General features: G+C 46.6%; 1 protein-coding gene across 3 annotated transcripts in view; it reads right to left on the bottom strand.

Moving 5' to 3' along the window:
* Nucleotides 1-3,417: 3,417 nt before the first annotated feature.
* LOC119455904 (tropomodulin-like) overlaps nt 3,418-26,588 on the bottom strand; it is a 148,275-nt gene continuing 125,104 nt past the window's right edge. For all 3 annotated transcript variants that reach the window (XM_037717438.2, XM_037717439.2, XM_037717440.2), the window contains exons 7-11: nt 21,645-21,775; nt 15,938-16,045; nt 10,209-10,352; nt 9,253-9,400; nt 3,418-6,489 (exon numbers count right to left, since the gene is read on the bottom strand). In XM_037717438.2, coding sequence (XP_037573366.1) covers nt 6,443-6,489; nt 9,253-9,400; nt 10,209-10,352; nt 15,938-16,045; nt 21,645-21,775 — 578 coding nt within the window. In that variant the 3' untranslated portion in view covers nt 3,418-6,442. The remainder of the gene's footprint in view (nt 6,490-9,252; nt 9,401-10,208; nt 10,353-15,937; nt 16,046-21,644; nt 21,776-26,588) is intronic.

Here is a 26,588-nt window from a genome sequence, read left to right on the forward strand (position 1 = left end):
CCCTTTGCTGCTGGTAAATGACGCCAACGTTTATAGAATAAGCGTCCCGTCTCAGTAAAGGTGAGCCGTTCAAGCCGAGAGCGTTGTTGGGCTTCAATGAGTTAGTCAAGGGTGTTGTGAACTCCCAGTTAGCAAGTTCAGTACTGGTGTAATGCGGGAGGCCAAGTGCTTGCATGTAGACCTCTCATATGAGGGTGTCGAACTTGTGTTGCTTAGCCTGGTACCAGTTGAAGTATGCAGCAACGTAGGTAATGTGACATATGACAAAGGAGTGCACGAGGTGGATAAGTCTTTCTTCTTTAAGTCCCCCTCGTCGGTTGGAGATACGTTTATGAAGGTGAAGGGTGTTTTGAGATTGGGCAGAGATCTTGTCGAGAGCCAAGGCGTTGGAGCCGTTGGTTGATATGGTGAGACCGAAGACCCGGGTACTAAGGATGTGTGTGATAGGACTGCCATGTTGAAGGCGTAGGGTGATAGCGTCACAGGGTCAGTGATCAGATTGGTGTTTGGGAGGGCGTTCCCGCTGAATGGGCTTATAGAGACGAAGCTCCGATTTAGGCGGCAAACAGCGCAGTCCGGTTCCTTGGAGATAGGCTTCAGCCATGTCAATCGCCGTTAGGAGGGCTGACACCACTTGACCATCACTACCTCGGTACGCCAAGATGGTGATGTCGTCAGCATAGATGGTATGGTTGATATTGTATACTCGTAGTTGCTGGGCAAGGATAATCATGACTAAGTTAAAGAGCATGGGAGATATAACTGAGCCTTTCGGGGTGCCTTTGCTACCCAGGGGAAACTGGCCCGATCGTAAATCCCCGGCCGAGATGGTGGCCGTGCAATTGCAGAGGAAGTCACGGATGTAACTGTAGACTCGCTCTCCCAGGTCTAGGTGGGAGACCTGGTCAAGGATAGCTGCATGGGAAAATGCTGTCAAAGGTTTGAGTGAGGTCGAGTCCGAGGATTGCTTTTGTTTTACAGGAACGGTCGTTTAGTACTTGATGTTTGAGCTGCGACATAGCGTCTCGAGTTGAAAGGCGTGGGCGAAATCCAATGATGGTGTGGGTATAGAGAGTTGTCCTCGAGGTGAGTGTTGATGCGTGCTAAGAAGGAGTGTTCCATCACCTTGCTTACGCAGGAAGTGAAGAAGATGAGCCTTAGGTTGTTGTGGCTAGATGGTTTGCCAGGCTTTGGGATTAGGATAACGCTGGCAGTCTTCCAGGCCGGTGGGAGGGCACCATTGCACCAGCAATCGATGTAGTCAGTCAGCTAGATGGGACAAAGACTCGTCATCAAGATTGCGAAGGGTTTTGTTAGTGACTCGTCAGGGCCTGGAGCAGAAGGACCATTAAGCTTGCGAAGAGCAGCATGCTTTCCAGATACGCTGAAATCCGCATCTAGGGTATAGGGTTGGGATTACCGATGCAATTGCTGTGTGGACTGACTTGTCCCCTGGAGATATATCTGGTGCAAAGGTACTTTTCTTGCACCCGCCGGGGTGGCTCAGTCAGCTAAGGCATTGCGCTGCTGAGCACGAGGTCGCGGGATCGAATCCCGGCCGCGGCGGCCGCATTTCGATGGAGGCGAAATGCAAAAACGCCCGTGTGCTTGCGTTGTAGCGCACGTTAAAGAACCCCAGGTGGTCAAAATTAACCCGGAGCCCTCTACTACGGCGTGCCTCATAATCAGAACTGGTTTTGGCACGTAAAACCCCAGAAAGAAGAAGAAGGTACTTTTCTTGCAAAAGCAGATTTATGCAATTCATTTCATCGCGTAAATGGGTGGTAACACTTGGATTACCATGGAGAGTGATGTATGTGACGTACTACCGCATTCGAGCGAATTGAGCGCACCATGCAGTAGCGCACCCAGGATCGCTGCCAGGGGGTGTTGACAGTTTGCCTTAGTTTGCCGATACCATCTAAACAGCACTAATTTCAGTTTCTTCACGGGAAATTGTAAAAAAATGTGCTCTTTGCGAGTGTGCAGACGATTGCGCGTCTTACATCTTAGCTGCGGTACTCAAACGCACAAGGAAAGAAAATGGGTTAAACAAAAGGGGGGTTAAGTCCGCCTCAGGGGGTGGGGAGGTTACAACACCCGAAATCCCCTCCCCCGTCGGTGCGCCACTGACACCATGGTTGCGCCGACATTTTACTGGGCTATAGGCTTACCTTTTTTCTTGCAAAAGCCGATTTGTGCAATTCATTTATTCATCGCGTAAATAGGCGGCAACACTTGTATTGGCATGGAGAGCGATGTATGTGACGAACTAGCGCATTAGAGAGAAATGAGTGCAGCGTGGTTGCGCAGACATTTTACTGGGCTATAGGCTTACTTTTTTTCCTGGAAAAGCTGATTTGCGCAATTAATAAATAATCGCCTTGTTCTTTGGACACCCAGCTACATATGGCTCAAGAATTGGATGTATATCTGGCTGGACATTGTCATGTCAGGTGCATCTCTCAATCCACTACAAGTGTTGGACGTTTGGCTAAATGGCTTCAGAATCCAAGATATATCTGGCCGGACGTAATCATATTAGGTGCGGCTCTTAATGTACAAGGCAGAGCACGTGGTTAATTTTGGTTGCTGTGCAAAGACTTCCCTGCAGAAAGCGGACAAACCTACGAGGGCAACTTTGATCTCCATCCGATGCACAATATTAAGGCAATATTTTTCGCAGCTGGCTCAAGTGCATCTGTGCTCGTTGATATGTTGACAGTTTAAAGGTACACCAAAGCAAAAACAATTAGTGATGTACGATTTGTAATGCGGTGGGTTACAGTGATGACAATTCCATCACTGGCACAACAGTAATTAGTGCCATCTAGTAGCAGCTTGCCAAAATAACCCAGCATGCATGGGGGTATGAGCACGATGCTTAGGGAAACTTTTCTTGCCTCGAATCTGCGCGTTTCAAAGTGGCAGTGCGGATCTTAAAAGAGTAAATATAGTGGAATCTTGATAAGATCTTCACGGGATCCGGAAAATAAAGCGTATTATCCGAAAATCTTACCATTGGGGTAAAAAACACGCATCATCCCCAAAAACGTATTACGCTGAATCGTATCAACGAAGTTCCACTGTATACAGCTATTGCTTGTGCATGCCTGCTGGCTGATACCAATTCAGAGATCCTGTACTCCCAAATGCAAATAGGGCGAATCCAGGTCAAACGAACATTATGAAGGCACGCAGATATGGGAGGTCAATGCGCACAATCCCATATAGTGTGTTCCCTTGCTGTCACAACTTCTGCTAGGAGCAAATCTATGGAACTCTTAATAAGTTGTGCTGTGGTCACATTATGCATGTTTTGGTAAAGAGCTATGCCAAGGAACCAAGATAAAAGGGTAACACAAATGTTGCTGTAGTAATACGTTGTGTGGCAAAGTCTAAACAGAACAAAACACATGCATGTGTGAATTTTATTACTCAAGGTTTACACAAACAGCTTGATAAGCTCAAAATCATGGCTGTGTGCACTGAATATATGTCATGCATGGTGAAGAGGTAATGCTGTTCCGTCCAAACGGAGCACCACATCTGAAACGGCTGGCACAGGCATTTGGGTAAGCTTTTCCTCTGTTATATCTGACCCTGCATGTCACAAATGAAGGGTACAAAAATGCCGGCATTGTGTCTCACGACAAAAAAGAAGAAAAAATAAAAAATCCAGTTGCAATGGCAACAAAAGGGGACATTGCATTTATGTACAGCTTACTGAAGAATAAAGTGGACGCATGAAATGGCATCGTGCTGTACTCACGGAACTGCACATACACGTCACAATTAACCTTTGAGCACGTAGGCTTCACAAGACCTACTTCAAGGTCTCGAAACACAGGGTCTCATTTTAACATCAAGCGGCAAAATGCGGCCATGTACAATCGCACTCAAGATGATTTGCATACATGGGAGCCTGTCACTGGAGGAGCTGAGAGACTGTATGGCTGCGCCAACACACGCAAAGTTGGTGAACTAAATGCCGTTCCAATAGGCCCTTTTCTTAATTGTAAAGCTAGCTTTCCTGCAAGGCAGTTTGCCCAATTAATGGTGGCCCAGTCATTTTGGCAAACAGCGCGTACAAGCACAGTTAGCTTGTATTGACATGGAAAATGTAGACGCAGCTCTTGTGAGGGAGCCATACACAAGAAACAAGCCCTAGCAGGTGCAGCTAGCAGTTTTCTTAATTTCAACAATGACTATTAGTTTGGCCATTATTTGAGCAAGAAAGCAATGCAGCAAAGCACACTTGTGAATTTAGAAAAGGGCTTATTACTGGTAGCACTCCATTCTAAAAAAAAAAAAAAAATTGACCAGTCATTTTTCTTAGTGAAATAAAATGTGGCATTTTTGTTGCAACTCATATTGAGTGCAATAGTACGTGTGGTAATGCTTTGGCATTTAACATCATTCAGCACCAACTCCTTTCAAATAGCAATGTGGCTCATCATACTACTACGATACATGAACAAGTTATACAACTTACAAGCGAAGCTGCCTGCGGCATTCCTTTACTTTCTGCCCAATCATAATGCCGCACCAGCATATGTGAGCAATCTACACCTCTTGTTCACAAAGCAGCAATACATTTCGTAAACCAGACAGCATGTAACATAATGAAACCAAAAGGCTGTCAAGTGTACTAAAGGCAGTGCTAGAGCAGGAAAAGCATGATGCCCAGTGCCGTGACTTGTAGTGGTGCTAGACATATCGTGTGCACGACCGATTTGGTGAGACAGCAATATGATGATGACACAAGGCCTTTGCCTCCAATAAACTGGAGGCACGAGCAAAGAACTGCTAACAAGGAAAAACACCGGTTTGTTGCTGATATAGTGGAGATGAAATCATAGAGCATACACACACGCCACTGTGCGAAAGAAAAACATGCGCGACAATGAATGTTTATGTGAAGAATGTACAATTATCTTTGTGCAGTTCACACAGGACTGCGGGCAGCACCTCTACAGCAGACAGGAAACACTATCAAAGCCAGCAACCACAACAGTGACACCAAACTTCAATGTGCCGTTCCAGCCCAGTATTCACCAAATGTCACTACCTTCCTAATCAGTGGCAGATTGCTGGTAAGTCCAATATACGTGCAAAACCCAGTGAACTTCTCATTTCAGTCATGCCTCCAGCTGGCAGACAGCCATGCAGTGTACAGATGGGTCTGACTTGCAAGAAGTACAACATTATATCAGAGGCCACATGCTCAACTGAACCCTTTTGGGGATGCTGTCCTTTGTGTAACTTAACATGCAATCAGGCAAGTGAAAATAGTGCTGATGGGAGCATGTACAGCATTCCTTTCAGCATATCTGATTCTGTCAGCTTACAGCCAACTGATCAAGGTACACTGAAAGAAATATTCCCCAAAGTGATCGATCAAGAATGTGGTCACTGTTTGGTGATGTCACTGTCAAAAACGACATGCCTAGCTGGACTGCGAAGGAAAATCTTTCCTTTGAATGAGGTGGTTACACAAATAGCTTGCTAGTTGGATAGCAGTAAAGGAAGGCAGTATCTGTTGCATGCAGCTGAGAACTACAATAAAATGAACACTGTCAGGTCAGCACACACCCAGTGGCAATCGAGCAGGCTCTGACGTGCGGTCTGGGAAAATGACTTCACTGTAAGCCCTGTTTATTCCTGCTTTGGCTTGCTGCTTCGCCGCCAAAAAGAGCGGCTACCAAGATTCTTGTTTAAGCAGTTCATTAAAAAAAAAAAAAAAGATGCAGCTTTGAATTTCCACCGGCCACCTAATACCGAACCCTTTAAACAAAGCTTTGCGACGAGGTGACATTCCTTTCGGGCGAGATGAGCAAAGATAGGAAGGACAAGAAAATGCACCTAGGGATAATAGTTGCTGCTGCTGCTGGCTCAACTTTGGCTGTACACAGTGTGTCACAATTAAGTGGCAGCAGTAGGTCCAACACACACTTGCACACATCATTTAAAAAAAAAATTGTAATGACATTGCTGTGGAGCTTCATACAAGAAATCGGACCCTAGTGCTTGCGGGAGGTGAGCCAACGAACATAGGAATGGTAAAAAGAGTATGGCTCTTGATAAAGTTTGCCCCGAATGTTCTTGTAGCTTCTTACATCAGCTCTATATAATAGCCAGCAAGTGCTACTGCTTGACTGTTTTCAAAGTTCAACTATTCTTGCAGAGTGTTAAGCACTTCTTTACTGCTGACAAGAACAGCGAATCCGAAATAAAACAAATGGAAGAAGCCTGAAGCCATTCTCCGTGAAGTTAATCCATCCTGATGCACTCCCCATCATTCCTGTCACACGTCTGTATGAAACTCCATAGCTGTTGCAACATAGGTCAGGAGCTCTCCTGCCGTTCGCCTCTAGAATATAAAGTTAAAAAAAAAAGTAAGCGAAGAAAGACACTGCTTCGACAAGGTTCCCCTAGGAGCTCAGGTGCTGCTGAGCTGTGCTCCTGAAGCGGTGCGTCGCAGCCGCACTGAAAGCAGAAGGAAGGACCAAATCAATAGAGATCAGGGACAATTCAGTCAGTCACTGGGAAAGACCCGTGTGTGCCAGCCAGTCGCAGCAACAGAGGACGATTTACCCAAACTGTGTTCAGTGGAACTAGGCAAGAAGTGTGAGATGGTGCTAATTCTAGGAATTGGATAATTTAACTAGCACTAATACAGTACAGTCCGCTTATAATGATATCAAGAAGTACGAAAAATTCCATCGTTATAACCGATTATCGCTATATCTGGACTGCCGTAAAAAAAAAGGGAAAAAAAAAAAGAAAACTGCAGAATATACCTTTGTAGTCCCAAAACCAAATTTGCCACTTGCGATAAGATATTAAGATATCGACGTTTTAGAATGTAGGCTGTAAAAAATAAAACGTTTATTTATCTCTAAATAGTGCCTCAATCATTCGGCGCACAGACACATAAATAGAAATCTGCACTTGCTTTCGAAGAAGTTTCGGATTCGCAACGCCGTGTGCATTGCGTGAGTCCGCGTCCAGCTGCTGCGTGAACACTGGCGGCTATAACTTAGTGTACATTAAATCAATGAGTGACTCGATCGACGACATTGCACTTTGGTTGAACATCGGGGTCGGTGTCAAAGACAAGCCAATTTCAATATCGTCATCACTGCTGCTGCTGTCGTCTCCTCCGTCGCACAATGCCGCCGTCTGTCGCGACAATGATCGCCCCGTCGGAGATCTCTTCGCAGAACGAGGCAGTACTATCTGCACTCAGAAACTCCTCCATCGAAGCACCACCTATTTCATTGTCGGTAGCGACGTGCTCCCAGAGTTCAGTAATGTCAGCGGCTTCCACCGCATTGGTATCGCCCAGGAAGGTTTCGTCCTGGCGCACAAACCCCGCCTTTTCCGTTGATCGGCATGACCACTGCTTCTAGCCTTCAGGATTGTGGCGCTCCCGGATTTCCGTGCTCGCTGAGAGAGAGACAGTTTTTTTTTTTGCTCATCTTCTCCTCTATGGACGCTCGCACGACCGCCGGCGACGCAAAGCAGCTGGAGCTATTTGTGCACGCTGCGCCACACGGTAATGGCGGCAGATACGAACTCGCGTAGGCAAACTTTTCGCCCCTGATCGGTTAACAGCCAACTCAGGAACGCAAATTTCACGATTATTCTGCATGAAAAACGCCACCCAGAAGCAAAACTTCGATCGTTATATCCGATATGCGGTGAATAACTGATCATTATATGTTTTTTTTTCTCATAGCCCTAATCACGGTGTAAGATATATACTCTTTAGGTGGGGACACTTCTCGGCTTGCTTGCTAGACACGATCGACCAGATAAAGTAGCAAGGGTGCGCGTCTATCGGGGCGGTGACGGCAGCGGATCCCTATCGGCGGAACGACGCAACTTCAGTTAGAACGCAGGCGAGAGCGTGCGCCGACAAGGAACGCGCGCATGCCCTCTCCCCGGTGACCTACTTTCGTGCGTCACTCAATCATTTCGGATTTCCCGCGAACCGCCGGTTGCTATAACAATGGGAGATTAAACCAATAAAAAGCTTTCTGTGTTGAAGTTGCGTCGTACTGCCGATAGGTATCCGCTGCCGTCACCGGGCCGATTGGCGCGCGCCTTTGCTACTTTATCTGGTCGATCGAGTCTGGCGAGTATCCTCACCTAAAGAGTATATATCTTACACCATGGCCCTAATGCATCAGTTGATACTGTTAAGTCGACTCATCGTTATAACCGATATATCGTTATATGTGGTATCGTTATAAGTGGACTGCACTGTAGATGCAGAGTCACAATGACAGAAACAAAACACTGATTGTCGCCTATTGTTCAACAATCCAAAGCAACTCGGGAACACAGAGATATGTCAAAGTTGAGGGCTCTAGCTAAATTTGTATTGCCCGGGTTACTTTAACTTAACATGCAGCATCCATAACTTTGTACACTACATAGTGTTTTCTTTTTGAATTTGGGACCCTTGCAGACCAAGATTGACCAGACCAAGACTGCACTAGTGTGAGCAGTTCGGTTCACGACACAACATAGTGGCCTATATAATGAACGATTTTGGAGGTCCTGAGCACTTATAAAGGTGTGACTGTACATATACTCTGTAGCATAGAAGTTGCGTGATTACCTACACCATTAAAGAGGGGTTTGCTGTGCACATGCAGACACATGTGCACACTGGCCAACACACGCAAACACACATAGCATTAATGTCCACTATGCCTTCCGATAAACACGATGTAGCCTGTAACACAGCATGGACAAAAAGCAAAGAAAGGGAGGATACTAAACAGGCAGCACCGTACAGCATTAGAAGCACGCATTCTCAGTTGTGATAACCACCACAACAAAAAAATGGTAATGGCACAGTTGCCTTTTTAACCATGATATGACGTCACCGGCCACACCAGTGGTATATGCCAGGAAGCATAGTTTCTCCTAACATTTGTTGCTTCCATGGCCTACTTTCAACTACAATTTTCTAATCACCTACCATGGTGGCTTTCTACTGGTGAGTGAAAGGTTGCATGTCTGATTCCTGGCTGTTGAGGCCACTTTTGACAACAGCAAAATGCAAAAGCACTCATGTGCTAGGCACATATTAATATCCCCATGTAGTCGAAATTAAACTGGATCCTTCCTCTACAACGTTTAATTGAACCGTGCCTATAAATTATTGAATAAACTGTTCTGCTCATGCTTCTTTCGTTATGGCACACAGTGAAGTAAATTTCTAGAGCTACTCACAACGGTCATAGTTGTTTTGCAGGTGTTGCGTTATTCTCATTCGTGCATCAGGGACGTCAAACGAGATGCCCAGCCGCAACAAGGTACGGTTCTTCTCCACCAGCCGTGCAATCTCCATCTCGATCTTGTTACCAAGGATCGAGGGCCTCTGCAGACAAAAAGCGGACACCGTTAAGATGCTGCATGCACACGACACAACAAAGGTGTTCAATCAAAAGAGCCGACATGGCTATGCTGGCAATGACGAAATGAGCCGACTAAGCAGTTAACTTCTCTGTTCGGTTTGGCTGTTCTTAGTTACTTAAGTGCTTTTAAAGCCAACTGCAATGAAATCTCACTTTGGCTAAATTTGTTATAAATGAGCAGTATATAACATTGAACCAATCATGGCAAAATATCAGAGCTGGTAATTGTATAGTTTTTCTGTTAGCAGCCTTTAATACAGCACCTAAGCAGACTATGCGTGCACCTGGTGTTTGTCCCTGTGACACACTCCGTTGCCTCCGCGGTATCTACACTACGCTTTCTATCTCTGAAACCACACGCAGCAAACTCCCAAACGTGCAATTGCCTTGTTTAGACTGGCGGTGCAAAAATGGAATGGCTTTTCTCTCTTTTTGAGATTGCAGACATATATTTCTCATTTATTTAACTCAAATGAGCTGTATATGTATTACCAAGAATGTTCTCACGATAACGAAGTCAGCCAATAGCTGTTGTGGGTCCAGCTGCTTGAGATGACAACATTGCAGAAGCGAGAGCAAGCGATTTTTCACTGCTTTTCACACGAGATTGTAAATTTCCTGCTGCATGCAGACTCGCACATTCATAGGAGCCTTGTTATCAAATTGGCAACATATTCTTACTATGCTCGAAAAGTGTCTCAGGGCCCCTTTAACAGAGTCCACGCTAAATAGTGCATACTAAGATGAAAAACAGCAGGGAACCTTCCTCACCTGGTTAGATGCCCTTAGCTCCTCGAGGGATTGCTGAGCGTTGGTGGCTTCAACCAGGTCCTTGATGACGGGTCCGCTGATGTAGTTGGACTCCACGTTAAGCGACTTCAACGTCTTGTTGTGCCGCACAGCATCAATGAGACGCTGCACAAGAACAGCACAGTGGCCATTCCTCAATGAAAATTGTGACTCTGCTGTAATCAAACATACTTCCATTTGAGAGCATTCACTTTGGGAATTTGAAATTTTAATTCCCTGTACAGGAGAACCTTGTTGATACGATTCCGTATTGTACGATTTCCCGGTGCCAACATTTGCTATTGAGAACACAAAACATGAACCAATACAGTTACGCTTTTTGTTTTATACCGGTTAATACATTCCCAGGAAACACATCACTAACGTTCAGTATATTGCCAAACTGCAATCATATGATCCATTTTATGGCCGCTAGATGCCACGCGAACAAGAAAAGATGCAAAGCATGCTTTATCGAAAGCAGTAGGCACCCGCCTCGGCAGCTTCCTCGCAGTACTCGCCCACATGTCACGTAAGAATGCCGGCATGCACTCAGTTTCCTCTTCCCATACCAGCAAATCTTTTTGTGCGCTGTTGCAGGTCGCATTCCCAGCTATCCCTGTCAAAACTATATATCTTAAGTTATATCTTAAGTTAAGATATCTATATCTATAGATATCTTAACCTATCTGTTTTACAGCGCGTTTGGCATGATGTCATTGGAAGTGCACTGCACACTTTTAATAGGCGATAACCAAAACGAGCCGCTGTTCCTGCTGCAGGCAGCATGAAATGAGCATCATGTTTGGGTCTGGCAGCATCATATTCCAGCGTCCACCACAAGCTCAACTTCGATTCAGTTTCCCGTCCTGGCCTTAAAACAAACAATAGGAAAACTACAACACGTATCTCGGGCCACTAGGGCCATACCAGCTCCACACGTGTTGGCATCTTGTGCCGCTACAATTCTCGTCGAGTGGGCATGTCAGAACTTCCTGCCAAAATGCCTCGCCCAATAAAGCTGCTGACCTAGGCCGAATTCGAGGAACGCAAAGGTAAACTTGCTTAAGTTGCAACAAAGACAATGCGCATCTCGAGCAACTCCAGTGCAATCAGCTCGGCGCACGTCGGTGCCTCGTGCTGCACAGATTCGCGCAACATTTCTCATTGCGAAGATCTCAACTAAAATTGAAAAAAAAAAAAAATTATTATGGGTTTTGCATCCCAAAACCAGGACCTGATTATGAGGCATGCCGTAGTGGGGGACTACGGAATAATTTGGATAATCCTAGGGTTCTTTAACTTGCACCTGAATCTAAGTACACAGGTGTTTTCGCATTTCGCCCCCATCGAAATGCAGCCGCCATGACTGGGCATTCGATCCCATAACCTCGGGCTTAGCATTAGCAGCCCAACACTATAGCCAGTAAGCAACCACGGCAGGTCTCAACTAAAATTGAGTCTGCCGAATTTCTTAGTGACTTTGGGTCGTGTGTTATCCCTGTTAGTACAGTTTTTTCTCGCGTTTTTGTTTCCCAAAACGTATGAAGGTTCTACTATGCCGCGCCGAGCCTGCATGTCATGGAAAACAGCTTATGCATATCAACCACTGGACCGTTATAATATGCACTGTGAGCCACCCAAAAACTCTGGTGAGCACCTACTGCTTTCTTGTTTTTTTTTCCAGCTGAGAGAACTTTTGACTAAATATGGCTGGGAAACATTGTCCCACCCACCGTACAGCCCAGATAAGCGTCCACCAGACTCTGACCCCTTTCTAAAATTAAGGCAATCGGTTAAGAGGCGTCCGTTAAAAAAGCCTGGACTGGACGTCAATGGATGTGAACAGTCATCCGACAGCTCAACAATGATAGAGCCTTACATAGCATCCAAGATTCCCCTAAAGGTGACAGGCTCATTAGCTCGAGAGGAGACTACGTTGAACGGCAATAAGGTACCGTTCATTCAATATTTACTTATTACTCTTAAAACTGACAGTTTGCAGGACTTTAGTAAAGACCTTCGTACCATGGAAGTCCACTGATACGTTCCTCGCAGTTGTGTTTTCCCGTCTGCTACGTTGCATTTTCGCAGTTCCGTCTTATATGCCATTGACTCTGACATATGTTCCCATTTGATATGATGGCATACTGTAATGTTCCTGCATCTCACATTGAACTTGAACGCTGTGGTTACGTAAGTTTAGCAGTGCAGAGGGAAATTTTCTCTCGCATGTTGCAACAAGCGACCAAAGTCGTACAAGGCAGGCACTGCACAAGTATTAGAAGAAAACGTGCAGGGCAGTTGCCAGCGCCAGAAAAAATGAGCATTGGTTAATACCTACCGGGAACCACGCACACTGACCCAAATCCACCAAGCACAGGGCTACATTTACATTGGGGCCAGAAAAGGTGATTTGCATTGCATAACTGCGAGTTCTCTTTAGTCAGCTTCGCAGCAACCAAACGATATTACGCAGTGAAGCATATCAAGAACGGAAAGGGGCCACTGTCATAGAACATTGTACATGTCCCTTAATTATACACGCATGCATGTGCCATCCTTGATCACAGCACGAACGCCGAGATGTCTGATAACTGTACAGGCAGCCATTCAAAGCTCTTTCCAACATTGCTTCTGATCTGCGCCCTTCCTCACTAACGTTTTCCCAGCTGTTAGACTATTTTTCCTCTGTCCCTTCAAAAACGTATCAGTGGGGTTCTACTGTATTCCCAATCATAGTCTAAGGTTCACCATCTTGGTTAGATGGGACAAAATGTGTGGGGAGGTGCATTTGTATAATTTTGCACATCCTCCATTTACAATATACAGCAAACTCCTGTTAAGACGAACTCGGTTATGCCGAATTTTTGGATATAACGAACAATGTGCGTATTCGATTTCCATAGACTCACTGTAAAAAGAAATCCGCTTAATAAGAACCGCTTTGCATATACTCTACAGCTAAGACAAACTTTTGCAGTGACCGCCGCAGCGGGGATTGCAGCCCTGGTGGGGCATCCGCAGAACGCCAAAGGAAAAGAAAAAAAAAATTGGCTGTGGCTTAACTCAGTTATGCCTGGGTGTGCGTAGCGAGACGTATGGTTAATGTTATTGTTTAGCTTGGTGTTTCGTTCTGTCGTTGATCCGCGGCCCTGGCATGAGATGCCGAACTAGATGACGAACCATCCTCATCTGAATGCACTCGCTTGGACGCTTCGTACTAAGATGCTGCTCGAGGCGTGCGACACGTTCTTCCTCCATCTCCTCGGCTCGCTGCCTCCTCTTGGATTCGTTCCGACGACGAAGCCTGGCTTCTTTCAGTTTTTCCGACTCACTTTCCACATCTGCCAATGAGTCCCACCGAGCTGCCCCTTCTATATATACGATGCAATGCCGGCTCCTCCAGCGATGCAACGCCGATGCAACATCGGCGGTTGCTAGGCAACGGCTCAGCTCGCGGTGCGGCCGCCGACCACAGTGAAACGGCGAGAATGCGGCCAATGTAGCTCTCGCTACAAAAATGTGCTCCATGGCGCAGCTGTGCAAACTGAATCCGCTCTGTGCAGCGAGGGAGCGAGAAAGAAAAACGAAATCTCTCGTGTCGCAACAGTCGAGCAGAAATAGCTATATTTTCATTTTGATATGTTGCTGGCATGGCTGTCGTCAGCCATGTTGCTAGTGCCTCCTAAAAACCATAACTAGTGAAACCTAGTCGATCTAGTACTCGCCGGCCACACCCTAACCGAAAGAAAAGCCAAGCCAAACCACGAAGCTGTAAAGGTTGCATTTGCAATTTGTGCTATTTGTCGCGCGAGTTCCGTTCGCTCTTATCGACTGTTCAAGGCCAGCTGATCCCGTTGACAACGCGGGCAGAGCATTGCTCTGATTATTTGTCGATACTCTTCATGCTATTCATTTTCACATTTTTCACACTCCTTAGTGTGAAAAGCATGAAAATGAATAGCATAAAAAGCATCGCTAAATAATCACTACTGCAGAATGTCTAGGCCAAATGCAAGCGTATGTGCATGTAACAAGGCAGCAAACTTGAGCCGCATTCTTGGACGGTCTCTTTTGAAGATGCGTTCAGTTTCTCGATATTTCGCACGACTGTCCCCAGACGCATGAATGGGCGTCAGCGATTCTGCACTGTGATAAGATAGTGTCCTTGGCACTGCGTCAAGAAGGCCGTAGCTTGTATACGCCAATGCATCTTGTGCTAGTCACGCGAAATTGAAGGTATCCCTCCGAGAATACATCACAGCTTCTTTTGGATACTTGTAGAATTAAGTCGCTTGTTTTCTGGTAAATCCAGTATTTCAGACGATTATTTGGACTTTCTAGCAGTCTCCGTGGAGTCCATGACATGTGGACACTTTTTTTTTTAATCTGGGGAGGTGAGGGGGGCACTTCTAAGAAGCTGTACTTCTGATAAGACTTGTTTGTCTTTTCACGGTCCCTTCGAGTTCGTCTTAAAGGGAGTCTACTGTGTGCAGCTGACGACAGATAATTCGACTCCATGGGAACGTAAATAAGTCTGAACTATCATCGAATGTCCGAAAAAAACGAACGTATCCAAAAAAGATCACTTTATTTGTGTTTTAAGGCCGTGTGCAAAGAAGAAGTGGTCGATTAGTTGCTGCACGTGCTTCCGCTTACGTACAACCAAGTACGCCTGTAGTTCTGCCAGTTTTGTGTTGTCACTGTACGCCGATGCAAGGACTGCAAAGGCTCGAGTCAGACCCTCATGTGAGGGCTCCAGAGGAGCACATGGCACATCATCATCATCATTCAAGTTTGAGTCGCTGTTTGACGGTGGGAGAACTTGTTCAATTATTTCGTCGTTTAATTCGGCACACGACAGCAATGCTCTGTCGAAGTCTGGAAAGTTTTCAGATGCAACGGCTGCAGGAATCGGCACACCGCAGCCTAGCAGGTCATCAATGATGTCCGCATTTGAGCTCACTGTGGTAGGCAGCAGTTCAGGCTCTTCAGTTACGGAGATGGGCTCATTCGGAATGCGACTCAAGACTCATTCGGAGTCGTACTGCGTACTGCTGGTGCCATTTGACGTGGCCTGTCGATAACTTCCCAAGAAAGACTTCTTAGAGCCAGCAGAGCACTGTCTGGAAAGCAAACTAAACAAACAGGATGGCGAGAGCGCGTTATGCGATGGGGTGTCGGAATAAGATGTGATGACCACGATGTTGATGCAACCTCACAATTCAGGCAAAGCCTCCAAGATTGGCATTTGTAGTGAAATCTCCGAGGCGTAGTGCTGTGACCAAAGCAAGGAGGCCTCAGCGATTACCATCTTGCATGTAATCTCTGAGGCCATAGTTGAAGTGGCATCGAGGTTGCCAGATGAGATAAAAGCAGCAGAATCGGCGTATGCTACAGCCACGAACAGAGTCCGGATAATCGAATGTAGAGCCGGCGGCTGTCTAAAATATCGGTTGTCTTAACACATTAAGTCTATGGAGCAAGTAGCGGTGCCGCGAAGCTGTCCGGATTACCGAGCATGTCCGGGTTATCAGTGTCCGATTTATCGGCTGCCGACTGTATTCAGAAACAAGAAAAAAAAAATTTTACATGGGCCTGCAATATTTTCATAGCACACTGTCACATGTCCGAAAGCGAACTGCACCAGCCGGTTCATATACTATTTTTTTTTAATGAGAAGCAACAATAGGTTTTTGAACACTTACCTTGACTAAGCTGTCAGTGAGATCAGTGTTTGCTAAGGAAAGGGACTCGAGGTTTGTATTCTTCTTGAGACCTTCGAAGAGCTTCTTGAAGTCATCTCTTCGGATGTTCTGAAGCAGAAGAAAAAATTAAATTCTATACCTCCACTCTGGCTCAAGAAAGCTGTAGGAAATTAATAAGGGTGCTTGTTCACATACACAACATGCACAGTGTTCAGCGATTAAAATGCGATACTCAGACAGCATGGCGGCCGGCGTTTTTTGCGTTACCGGTGATCGCTGAGGGGGCCAAATGCAGTTACTGTGCATCATAAAGATTCTCGCTTTCATGTGACACAAAAATATCTCATCTCAGTGTCACCAGTGCCCACCGGTGGCGCAAGAAAGGGTCGGCCGTCATGCTGTCCGCGTATCGCATTTCAATCGCTGAGCACTGTACATCAAGCTCACATGTACGTTACAGGCGTGGGAATGCCCGAAGTCATTTTGTAGCAATTTTTGGAGCAGATAAAATTTGATTCTGGAGGAGATTGGAGCAGACAAATTCTCATCTTGGAGCACATAGTGTTATTGGAGCATTCTAGGGCATGTAACTTAATATTTCCCCTTTCATTTAGACCATGGGTTCTCAAAGTGTGGGTTCTGGAGGCTCCTGCTCGGGGTCCGGTGAGCCACTGATAAATTTTCGGTGGTCCCGCGCTCTCCAAGTGGCTAAAATGGCGAACACGAGGTGCGCTCGATTCAAAGAACCTCAATTACCCATGCCCGAGTGTCAAAAAGCACATAACAGTGCGTAACGGCAATGCGCGAACTGCGCAATAAATCCGCATGCAGCTCGTAGCCACCTAACTTCCGAAAACGGGCAGCCATGGGCAGCGTGCCTAAGCTTTCGCACTTGAATCTCGGAGGCCGTAACTTACCACTGTGTGCATTTCTCCCATTTGTAGATAGGGTAGGTGTTGATAGCGTGCACACTGACATATACTTTGGAGGAATAAAAAAATTAATGTGCGAGGCACCACAAATGCGCGCCACAAAAGAGCAAGAACGGAGCTAGCATCCAAAAACAAAGTGACGCAGTCTGCATCGCTATGCTCTTCAGTGGCAATCGCATGCGATACGCGACTGACAGAAACGCTGGAACTCTTTGAGCCAAATTGTGCCCTCAAAGCCTTTATTCTTGTGTTAATCGCCGCGCGTAACACCGCGTTGGCGGCTAGCCGCATGCCTTCATAAGTGCGTAGTCGCGTCGACAGACACCACAGTTTCGTCCGCAGCGGTTGCGGCAAACAGTAGTTTCGTTTTGACTTGGTGCGTGGGTCGGCTGCGTGCCTTCACAACTGCATAGTCGCCATCCATGATCGCGTCGATAGAGACCAAGGTTTCGTGCGCACTTGTTGCAGCAAACGGTAGTTTCGTTTTGACTTGGTGCGTGCGTCGGGAACCTGCCTTCTGAACCGCAATGTCGCCGTCCATGATCATGTCGATAACAGCCGCGGTTTTGTCCGCAGCGGTTGCAGCAAGCAGTAGTTTTGCTTTGACTCAGTGCAAAGCTTTCGAAGATGAAGAGCACGGGCTACATCGTGATGGACAGACAATTTGTTGGCAACCAGCTCACTAGCGAAAAAATAATCGGGATGTGTGTGCAGTACTGAAAAGCGTGTCTCAAATGAAGGCGTGCGCCGCGGCCGCGCTGCAAGAGATGTTGGGAGGCCTTCGCCGCTGCTAGCTCTAATCAGTGATGAGATGACGGGAATTTCAGCTTCCGCACTGCTCTTCTTTCTAGGGTTTTACATGTTAGAACCAGCTCTGATTATGAGGCATGTCGTAGTGGAGGACTCCGGATTAATTTTGACCATCTGCTGTTCTTTAATGTGCTTCAAGCACACAAGCGTTTTTGCAATTCACCTCTATCGAAATACGGTCGCGATTTGATCCCGCGACCTTGTGCTCAGCTACGCAATGCCTTAGCTAACTGAGCCACCGCGGCAGGTGCCGCACTGCTCTTGTGCAAAATAGAAACAAGATTTGTTGATTCATTCAGTGAATAAAAGAGTGTTGACGTAGTAAGCACTCATTTATTGTTTTCTTGAAACCCTGGATGAAACCCCGGTTAAATTGGGGGAGGGTTCCTTGGTGCTTCATGGAGCTGAGCAGGGTTCCCTGGAACGAACATGCTTGAGAACCCCTGATTTAGACCATTAATATAATGAAATGGGATAACAGTCACAAAACCTTGCATTGCATTTTTCATACTAATTTAGAGAGGAAGCTCTATTAAGTACTGGTGAAGTGACTGGAGGTGCTTTCCAACAGAAGTTATGAAGAAGCTAGGGTTAATTAACGCCACCAAGCCAAGATTGCCCAAACCAAGATTCTGAAGGTACCTGACTTCACTTTGCCACACATTAGACTCACTAGAAGCACCTAGACATCTAGAGATGTCTAGGTCGAGTGATTGGCTGTGTGGAGGTTGGCTGAGGAGAAGAAGCCACTCCTGAGCCGCCTCCACACATCCAATCTGCCACTACAGGTGTAAGCCCCCTGAATAAGCTAAATGAGTGACATTCCTCCTCTCTTGGCCTCACCTTTTAACATGACAGTGTTAAGTGCCCTGTGTCGCAGAAAATACGGTGTCGGTGTTGACGGAGTTTCCGCAAGTGAAAATTTCCATATATATTTAGGTATATGCATATACCACACCTTGCTATATGGCATGTGGTATATGCAGGTTCTATTGTCACACCATTCTATCATTAAAGTTGCTCATACCTCATCTTACATTTTTGACAAAGTTATTACTCGCAATTTTGAGAATGACAGCCCACAAACAAATGTCATGAAACAAAACACCGACAGCGCATGCCTTTTATGTTACAGTGAAAGCTCGTTAATTCGCACCTCATTAATTCGAACTTTCGGGTTAATTCGAACTGATGGTCATGGTCCGGCCACAATATATAGGAGTCTATGGGTTAACCAACTCGTTAGTTCACGTGCGCATCGGCTCCTCTATCGATAATTCGAACTGCGCGCCGCTGCGTGGTGGTATTTTATACTGCCGCCGCAAGCTTTTAAGGCTCAACGATAGATGGCGCGAGCGCAGCACCCGGATACATGGCGTCACTGGCGTCATTGTGCTCGCTCTTCGCATCGTGTGGTGGTTCGTGCCGGACGTGTCTGTTAGTCTCCGTGTCCTTTGTGTGCCGCACATTCAGTCACTAGGCCTCGTGTATGTCAGAGCTACGAAGTCGTTCGGTGCCGTGTCGTGGGTTTTGTGATGGTGTAGCCTTCGGCTGCTGGACCTAGCATATCCGCACTTACTACAGTATGACTTCTCGCGGAAGAGGACAGAGCACCAAAACGCTCAGGGAGAAGGTAGAAATCCTTCGTGAAGTGGACGGTGGCAAAACAAGCAAACTTGAAATCGCAAGGAAGCATGGCATCCCCAAAAGCACTCTATAAGAGAGCGATTGAGGAGGCCTACGCAACTGATGCGTTCACTGGCAGTCGCAAGAGGCTCCGCTCGCAAAGGCTATGGCGATCGCATTCAAAGAAGAGAAACAGACATTGATCACGGATTATTTTCGCAAATAAATATTTTGAGCAATTTTCCAACAACCCGGTCTCAATTCCTGTTGTTTTTTCAATGAGTTTCGTTAGTTCGAATTCGGTTTAATTCGAACTCATTGGGCGTCCCCGCGAAATTCGAATTAACGAGCTTTTACTGTATATCTTCTCGGACTGACATATTAAAAGTGCGCAACAATAACATAAACCTGAAAATGATGTAATATTGTTGGCGCGGCTGTGCACTACCCCCGGGATCAGCCCATGCCAGAGGCCGCGTTTCTACCAGAAAGCTCGCCTTCGTGGACAGTGTTCACTACCAGCATTTCCTGGTAAACATTACAGTTACATAAGCTGCAGTTGCCGGGAAGCGTGAGAAGCAGTCAGGGATCTTTCAATGTTATTGCGTTCCACTCTTAAAAGGCGAAGCTTAAGCGTCCTTCAAAATTTTCCAAGTCTCCTTGCCGCACGCGTCTTCCCACACCTCTCGCATGCTTAGTTTGCACTTTTTGACTGTGGTGACTGCGCTGTGCATCAATGTGATCGACGCAATATCACGATTCCCGATCACTGCGGTCATGGGCTGTGCACCGAGATCAAGAGAAACTATCATGGTGGCAGCGCGAGTCAAAACAAAAGGCACAGCCAGCAGCATTTGAACACTAGAGCGCGTTTCCATGGAAACGGCACCAGCACAGCCATGTGACTCCAATCCACCAACAGGGAGTCACGGATAAGTCCAATACCTCCTCACCTATCCTCTCTCGCCGGGTCGGGCAGCAAGGTAAAAGATGTCCCTACTTTTAGATTTATTCAGGAGGCTTAATTGGGCGAAAGTGACTGGAACCAAGATTCTAAGTATCAGCGACATTATTTGGATGTGGCTGTTCACGTCCACTGGTGGCCAGAATATAAAAGTTAACATTCTTTGGGACCAATGAAACAATGCCCTACACCGTGCCACCAATCAGTTGCTGACGCCTACCAAATCCAAAGCTGTCAAAGCTGTTCTGGGACCACGTAGTGCAATTTCGGTCATTTTTTCACTCTGTGCACAGTTTGCTTGAGTATCAAAATGCAGTTGGCACAAGATTCCCACCCCCGACATTACCTATTGCACAATCTCCTCAGTATAACTTAGAATGCAACACAAAGACAGCCAGTGTAGTTATGTCAGAAAGTTCCCACTGCAATATCTCAAACAACTTAGTTTGAAAGTGAAGCTTCATATATCTTGGAGAAATTGTATATGGCTAGGCGAAATCGCCTGTGTAAAGAAAACTATCATCATCAGCATTGGCTTGAATGTCGTCTTCCGCAGCTGGCTCGTTGGCGCCCCTCGAGTTGCGCTCGTGTTCGGCACGCTCTCGTGCCACTGCTCCCGCGTTCGTCATCTTCTTCCACAGCTGGCTGCAATGCCGCTAATCATTCCAGCGTAGAATTCATAGTCTTACGTAATGGAGAGATTAAATTTTGAAGCAATTTAATTTCGAACAATCGCAAGCGGCAATAGCGGGCGAATGCTGCTAACCACACCACCGAGCAAACTCGAGACATCGAACGCAAGCGACAACGGCGGATTGCGGGGATATCGTCAGTGACGTCGTTCTCTCTGTCGCAGCCGAACGTGTGTGTAACCTCATCATTGAGAAATCCATTAATGGATCCTCGGGATTAACCGAGTGATAAAGGGGCCACACGTTTCAGCTTCGCTGGTTAGCCATCTTCACGAAGTGGAAGGGCCGACAAATTTTTTTTTGTTTAGACTTTGCAACTGGATTTGATTTAAACTAATCAAGTTTAATGCTCATTCAATCAAAATCACTACAATACCAGGCATAGAGGGACAAAACTGTATGCGGAAAGCTGTGAAATTGCTTTACCATAAGAAATGTACCTAGTGCCATGGTTTACAACAGTGCATATTTGCAATGCAATTTTTGCAGATTGTGTGAAAAAAAAATCAGAACTATTTTTAGTCCCTATTAACAGATCAACCTTATGGAGCACATGGCAATACCAAAACCAACTAAAAGATCATTGAGTGAGGTTTAAAAACAGGAGTAAAAAAATTGTTTTGCGGCTGTATACTTGCTATAGTACATCCTCCAAGCTCTAATAAAAAATTATTGCACCATACCTTGATGTTGTTCCAGTTGAGTGTTTTCAGGGACGGATCATTGGCAGCCACTTTCTCAGCAGTTTGGTGCGTGTTGGTGTCGTTGTCCGGCTCCATTGGCATGGGCTTGGGCATTGATGCCTTCACCAGGGCTGCGCACATTTACCAACAAAGAAACATTCTTACGAAACAGGACGTAGGTGAACCACTCCATAGTAAGCATATTCGATTACTAAACTAAGATTTTAATATGAATACTTACAGTTAAACCACGATATAACTAAGTCGTTAAAATCGCTATTTTACTTCGTTATATTGAAATTTCATTATATTACAATTTCACCTTTTATGCAATTAACCTTTTCAGTGTCGGGTTCTTTCAGAGGTTGCGCTAGCTGATAGCTGGGCAGGCCATGTAATGCACAGGATGGATAATCGGTGGACCATAGAGTTACAGAATGGATACCAAGAGAAGGGAAGTGCAGTTGAAGACGGAAGTTCATTATATTGAGGTTTAAATGTATCTGCAAAAATTTGGTTTTGAATTTTTAATACAATACCAAATTCATAAAGGGAAACAAATACACAAGAGTTGAAGTAGAAAAAAGCTGCTGATTAATAGCACTTAGTTCCCAACCAGAGGTAAATCAACCTAAGCTCAATTGTGTAGCTTTTAAGTGAGAGACAGTAATCTACTTCGCTTTCCATGACCTGCTTGAAGTCTGCTGCTGCCTCTCTGCAAAAAACTACATGATTGTTGAGGCCACGGGAGTGTTTCTGCATTAATTCGTCGTGCGACGTCGCAACACTGTGAAGTAGATGTGCATGGTACAGTAAAACCTTGTTAATTAGGAAAATCGGATAATTTGGACTCGTCCTCTGGTCCCGGCAGGCGTATACATTATTTATTGCCATCAAACTTGTTAATTCGGACGTGTTTGGTCGCACATCGGTTAATTCGGACAACTCTCGGAGCTCGACGAGCGTGGAGCGCCGTAAATGTGCGAAGCAAAAGAGCAAGAGCGGCACTAGTGCCCAACCGAAATGAAGTGGAGGAGTCCGCATCACCATAGTCACCAGTGGAAATTGTACGTGAATGACAGCAACGCCAGAACGTTTCAATTCCTATTTATGTGTTTAAATTAAAGCCTTTGTTCTTGCGTTTATTGCCAAGCATAACATCGCGTCGGCCGCGTGCCTTCCTAACTGCATCATCACCAACCATGATCGCATTGATTGCGACCGCGGTTTAGTCCGCAGTGGTTGTGGCAAACAGTTTTGTTTTGACTGGGTACACATGTCGACCACATGCCTCCAAAACTGTGCAGTCACCATCCACAATCGCGTCGATAGCCACCACGGTTTAGTCCACAGCAGTTGTCGCAAACAGTATCATATTTATTTGAATATAAGGCGAGGTTTCTTCCCAGAATTTTAGCCTCGAATTCACCCTATACGCGAATCTTGCCTTTAGCTGTGGCTTCACGGCAGCGCGAATTTCGTCTTACAATGTGGCTTTACTGGTAACACGCACAATGGTGCCGTGAAGTCACCCCTAAAGACAGAATTCGCATATAATCTGCAGTCCAAGTGTTGAAGCTCCCTTATCCCTTATTTCATTGCCGCCACTTGCATTTTGGCTGTGTTAGTAATTCGGTATTTCAAGCAATCCCCGCCGAGCCTCGATAATCCATCGGCTACTCTATCGCCTTATATTGGTGTGCATACTTAAGTTGTCTTACAGCGAAGCTGTCTATGGCTAGGATCCAAGATTTTATGGTGTCCGCGCACATAAACTCTCCCCTAAAACGAGTGACAGAGCCAACAACAAAAGCAAATGCATATCGCCGCTCACCTTGTAAGGTGAGCGGCAATATGCTCGGTTTAACTGCCACCTATGTGTGTCTGTGAATGTATGACAGTGCATGACGTAGTGTGCGCATGATAGGGCAACCAAGGGGAAATTTTGGAAAGGCCACATGTGGTCCGTACACCTGAAGAGCAGCGTATCTACGAGGAGCGAGAGCAATCGAGAGCAGTGGCAGGAAAGAGACCGTCGATGTCGTGCCAACCCGGCGACCCGAAAAGAAGAGCGTGCCCGCGGTGTAGAACGTAAGCGATGAGCAAGAGCCGACGACGCATATCGAGACACTGAGAATGCCCCAACAAGACGTCGACGCCATGAGGGCACGGTGCAGAGATTTGACAGCGTCTATTTGACGCAAGGTTCCAAAGAGACTTTTTCGATCGAAACTTCGGATCAAGCTGCCGTGTATGTGATTGCTTATGGTTCGATAATGACCTCTCAGAAATCAACAGCATACGATCGGAAGAGCAACGACAGAAGGCAGTCGATGTGCTGACGTGGTGCCTTCCCGGTGAGAATGTTGGGCAATGACAACTGCGCGAACGCGCTCGCGCCACTGCTCAAACGTTCATTGTCGTCGTCTTCTTCCACAGCTGGCACTCCATTGCCGCTCATCATTCCAGCATAGAATTTCACTTCTTTTCTATTGTTGTAATGAGTAGGCCACGTTTACGGGGATATGAGCCATTCATTGTCTTACGTGACGAATTGATTTAATAACAAAGGTGATACGCGAATGTGTGTGCATACCTATTGTCACGATGACTACCGATCTGGAAAATAATTATGTTCGTTCCTTTGTTCAAAATTTTGTGTCACCTCTGTGTCGTGCGCTAAACAGCTTCGCCGGTGACCCACCTTCACAGAGTGGAATGGCTCATGAATTTTTTCTTGGGTCCCCCCAATTGCACCCTCACCTTATAATCATGACCGCCTTATAATCGAATAAATACAGTACAGTTAAACCTGCTTATAACGAACCTCCATATAACGAATTCCTGAATATAACGAAATTTTTCTATTCCCCGCCATTACTCCATAGAAGCACATGTATTTGAGACCTCTACGTAACGAAGTGGCAGCGGGAGACCCCCTCGATATAACGAATTTTCCCCGCCGACAACCTAGAGATTTCGCTCCAAATTTTGTCATTATGCGCGAGCAGCAACCGGAAGCACCTTCTCCACCGCGACGGAATGCGAAGCGAGCGCACGTGTGCATGTGTGCGAGCGTGTGCGAGGCGGGCCTGCATCCCTTGACCCGGCGATCTTGCCGCCGCGAGCGTGACCTTTCCCCCTCCCTTCATTCAAACCTGATCCTGCCGCTTGCTGCAGCTGGCCTAGCCTGCCAAGCCGGTACTCTCCTTTTCCAGTTGATGTTGCCTACGTGCTGGCAGACGCTGTGACACGCCACACTCGATGAGCGCGGACACGCGCTGTCAAACGCTGGCGGTGTGTGGAAGCGCCGCTGCAGAAGCGAGCGAAGTGACCTTCGTGCTGTCGTCTATCGCTTCAACGCAAACTGAGCGCTGAGAACACACAGCACGCAGAAAGCTACGAGCCGCCGACGCATCTACACTGCCTAGACTCTGCCCCAACGCAGATCGCTTTCAAGATATGGCCTGCGCGACCGCACGCCGCCGCGCAGTACGCAGTTGATGCCAGAGTACAGCACAATGCCGCCCGCTGCCCCCCCCCCCCTCCCTCGCCAGTGCCTTGAGCGCAACGGAAGAAGGCGTGCTTCCTCCCTGCTTTTCTTTCGTGCGTGCGCGAGATTTAGACGCGGTCGTCGGCTCCCCTCGCACGTTTTCACTCGCACATACAGCATAAGGCGCACGGCAACTGCACTATCGCCCTTGGACTTTATATGGAACATCTATGAGCCAAAACACATTTTAGGGCCACAACGCGTCATAAACACAATCTTTAGATAGCAAATACGGATCTCAAGGGCCATACTTTTGCTGGCGGAAACCGAAAATACGTCATAGTTGTCGCCCCCGGCACTTTGGGCGGCAAATGCCATCATCAAGTCACCAAGCCAAGCGACATGAAAAGTCAAAATGGCCGCTCGGGCCGGCGCGGGTGGCATTTCGCAACGTACGATGCGGGAACGGTCCTACAGTTGCGACGCAACAGCGGGGTTACCCCTTGGGGTTACCAATGCATCGGGTTCTATGGGAGCTGTGCCAGGACTGGCCGAAAACGGCGTAACAGCCGGGAAAACGCAGCACCTGGGAACGTAACAGCTGGGTTCTACTGTAACACTATACGACGCTACGACACCATCGCGACGCTTGCTCTTCGTTTCCGATGCCTCGCGCTTGTGCGAAACGACACGCGTCCACGCATCCAGTACGTACCTGGTGTGACATTCCAAAGATGAGTGCTTCGAGGAAAACGGAAAACGGGTGCGCGTTACAATCGAGGGCGCATTAGAATCGAGTAAATACGGTAAGTGTTTCTTTTTCGAATTTTCGGGCTGAACCTGCATATAACGAAATCCTCTTTATAACGAAGTTTTCCGGGAATTTGTCAATTTCGTTATATCCAGGTTTAACTGCAGTTTCGTTTTGACTTGGTGCGTGCATCTGGTGTGTGCCTTCAAAACTGCATAGTTGCCATCCATGGCCGTGTAGATGGCGGCCACAATTTCACCCGCAGCAGTTGTGGAAAACCGTAGTTTCGGTCTAACTTGGTGCAAAGCTCTCGAGGACGAACAGCACCGGCGACATAGCGATCGACTAATGATCTGGTGGCGACTAGCTGACTGGCTAAAAAAATAATTGGGATGTGCGCGTGGTAGTGAAGGGCACGTCTCAAGCGAAGACATGTGCCGCGGCTGCGCTGCGAGCGCTAATCAGTCACGAGATGATGAGAATTGCAGCTTCCGCATGCTTTTGTGCAAAACAGAAACATAGTTTGCTGATTGATTCAGTAAAACAAAAGCGTGTTGACGTAGCAAGCATTTGTTTGTTTTCTTCATACCCTCGATAATTTGGCATTCGGTTAATTTGGACATTGTTTTCGGTTCCGTGAAATCCGAATTAACGAGGTTTTACTGTACACCGATTGTGCAATGCTGACGACTGAAGCTGA

The sequence above is a fragment of the Dermacentor silvarum genome, chromosome 6 (genome assembly GCF_013339745.2).
Source record: "Dermacentor silvarum isolate Dsil-2018 chromosome 6, BIME_Dsil_1.4, whole genome shotgun sequence".
In the NCBI taxonomy this organism is placed as follows: domain Eukaryota; kingdom Metazoa; phylum Arthropoda; class Arachnida; order Ixodida; family Ixodidae; genus Dermacentor; species Dermacentor silvarum.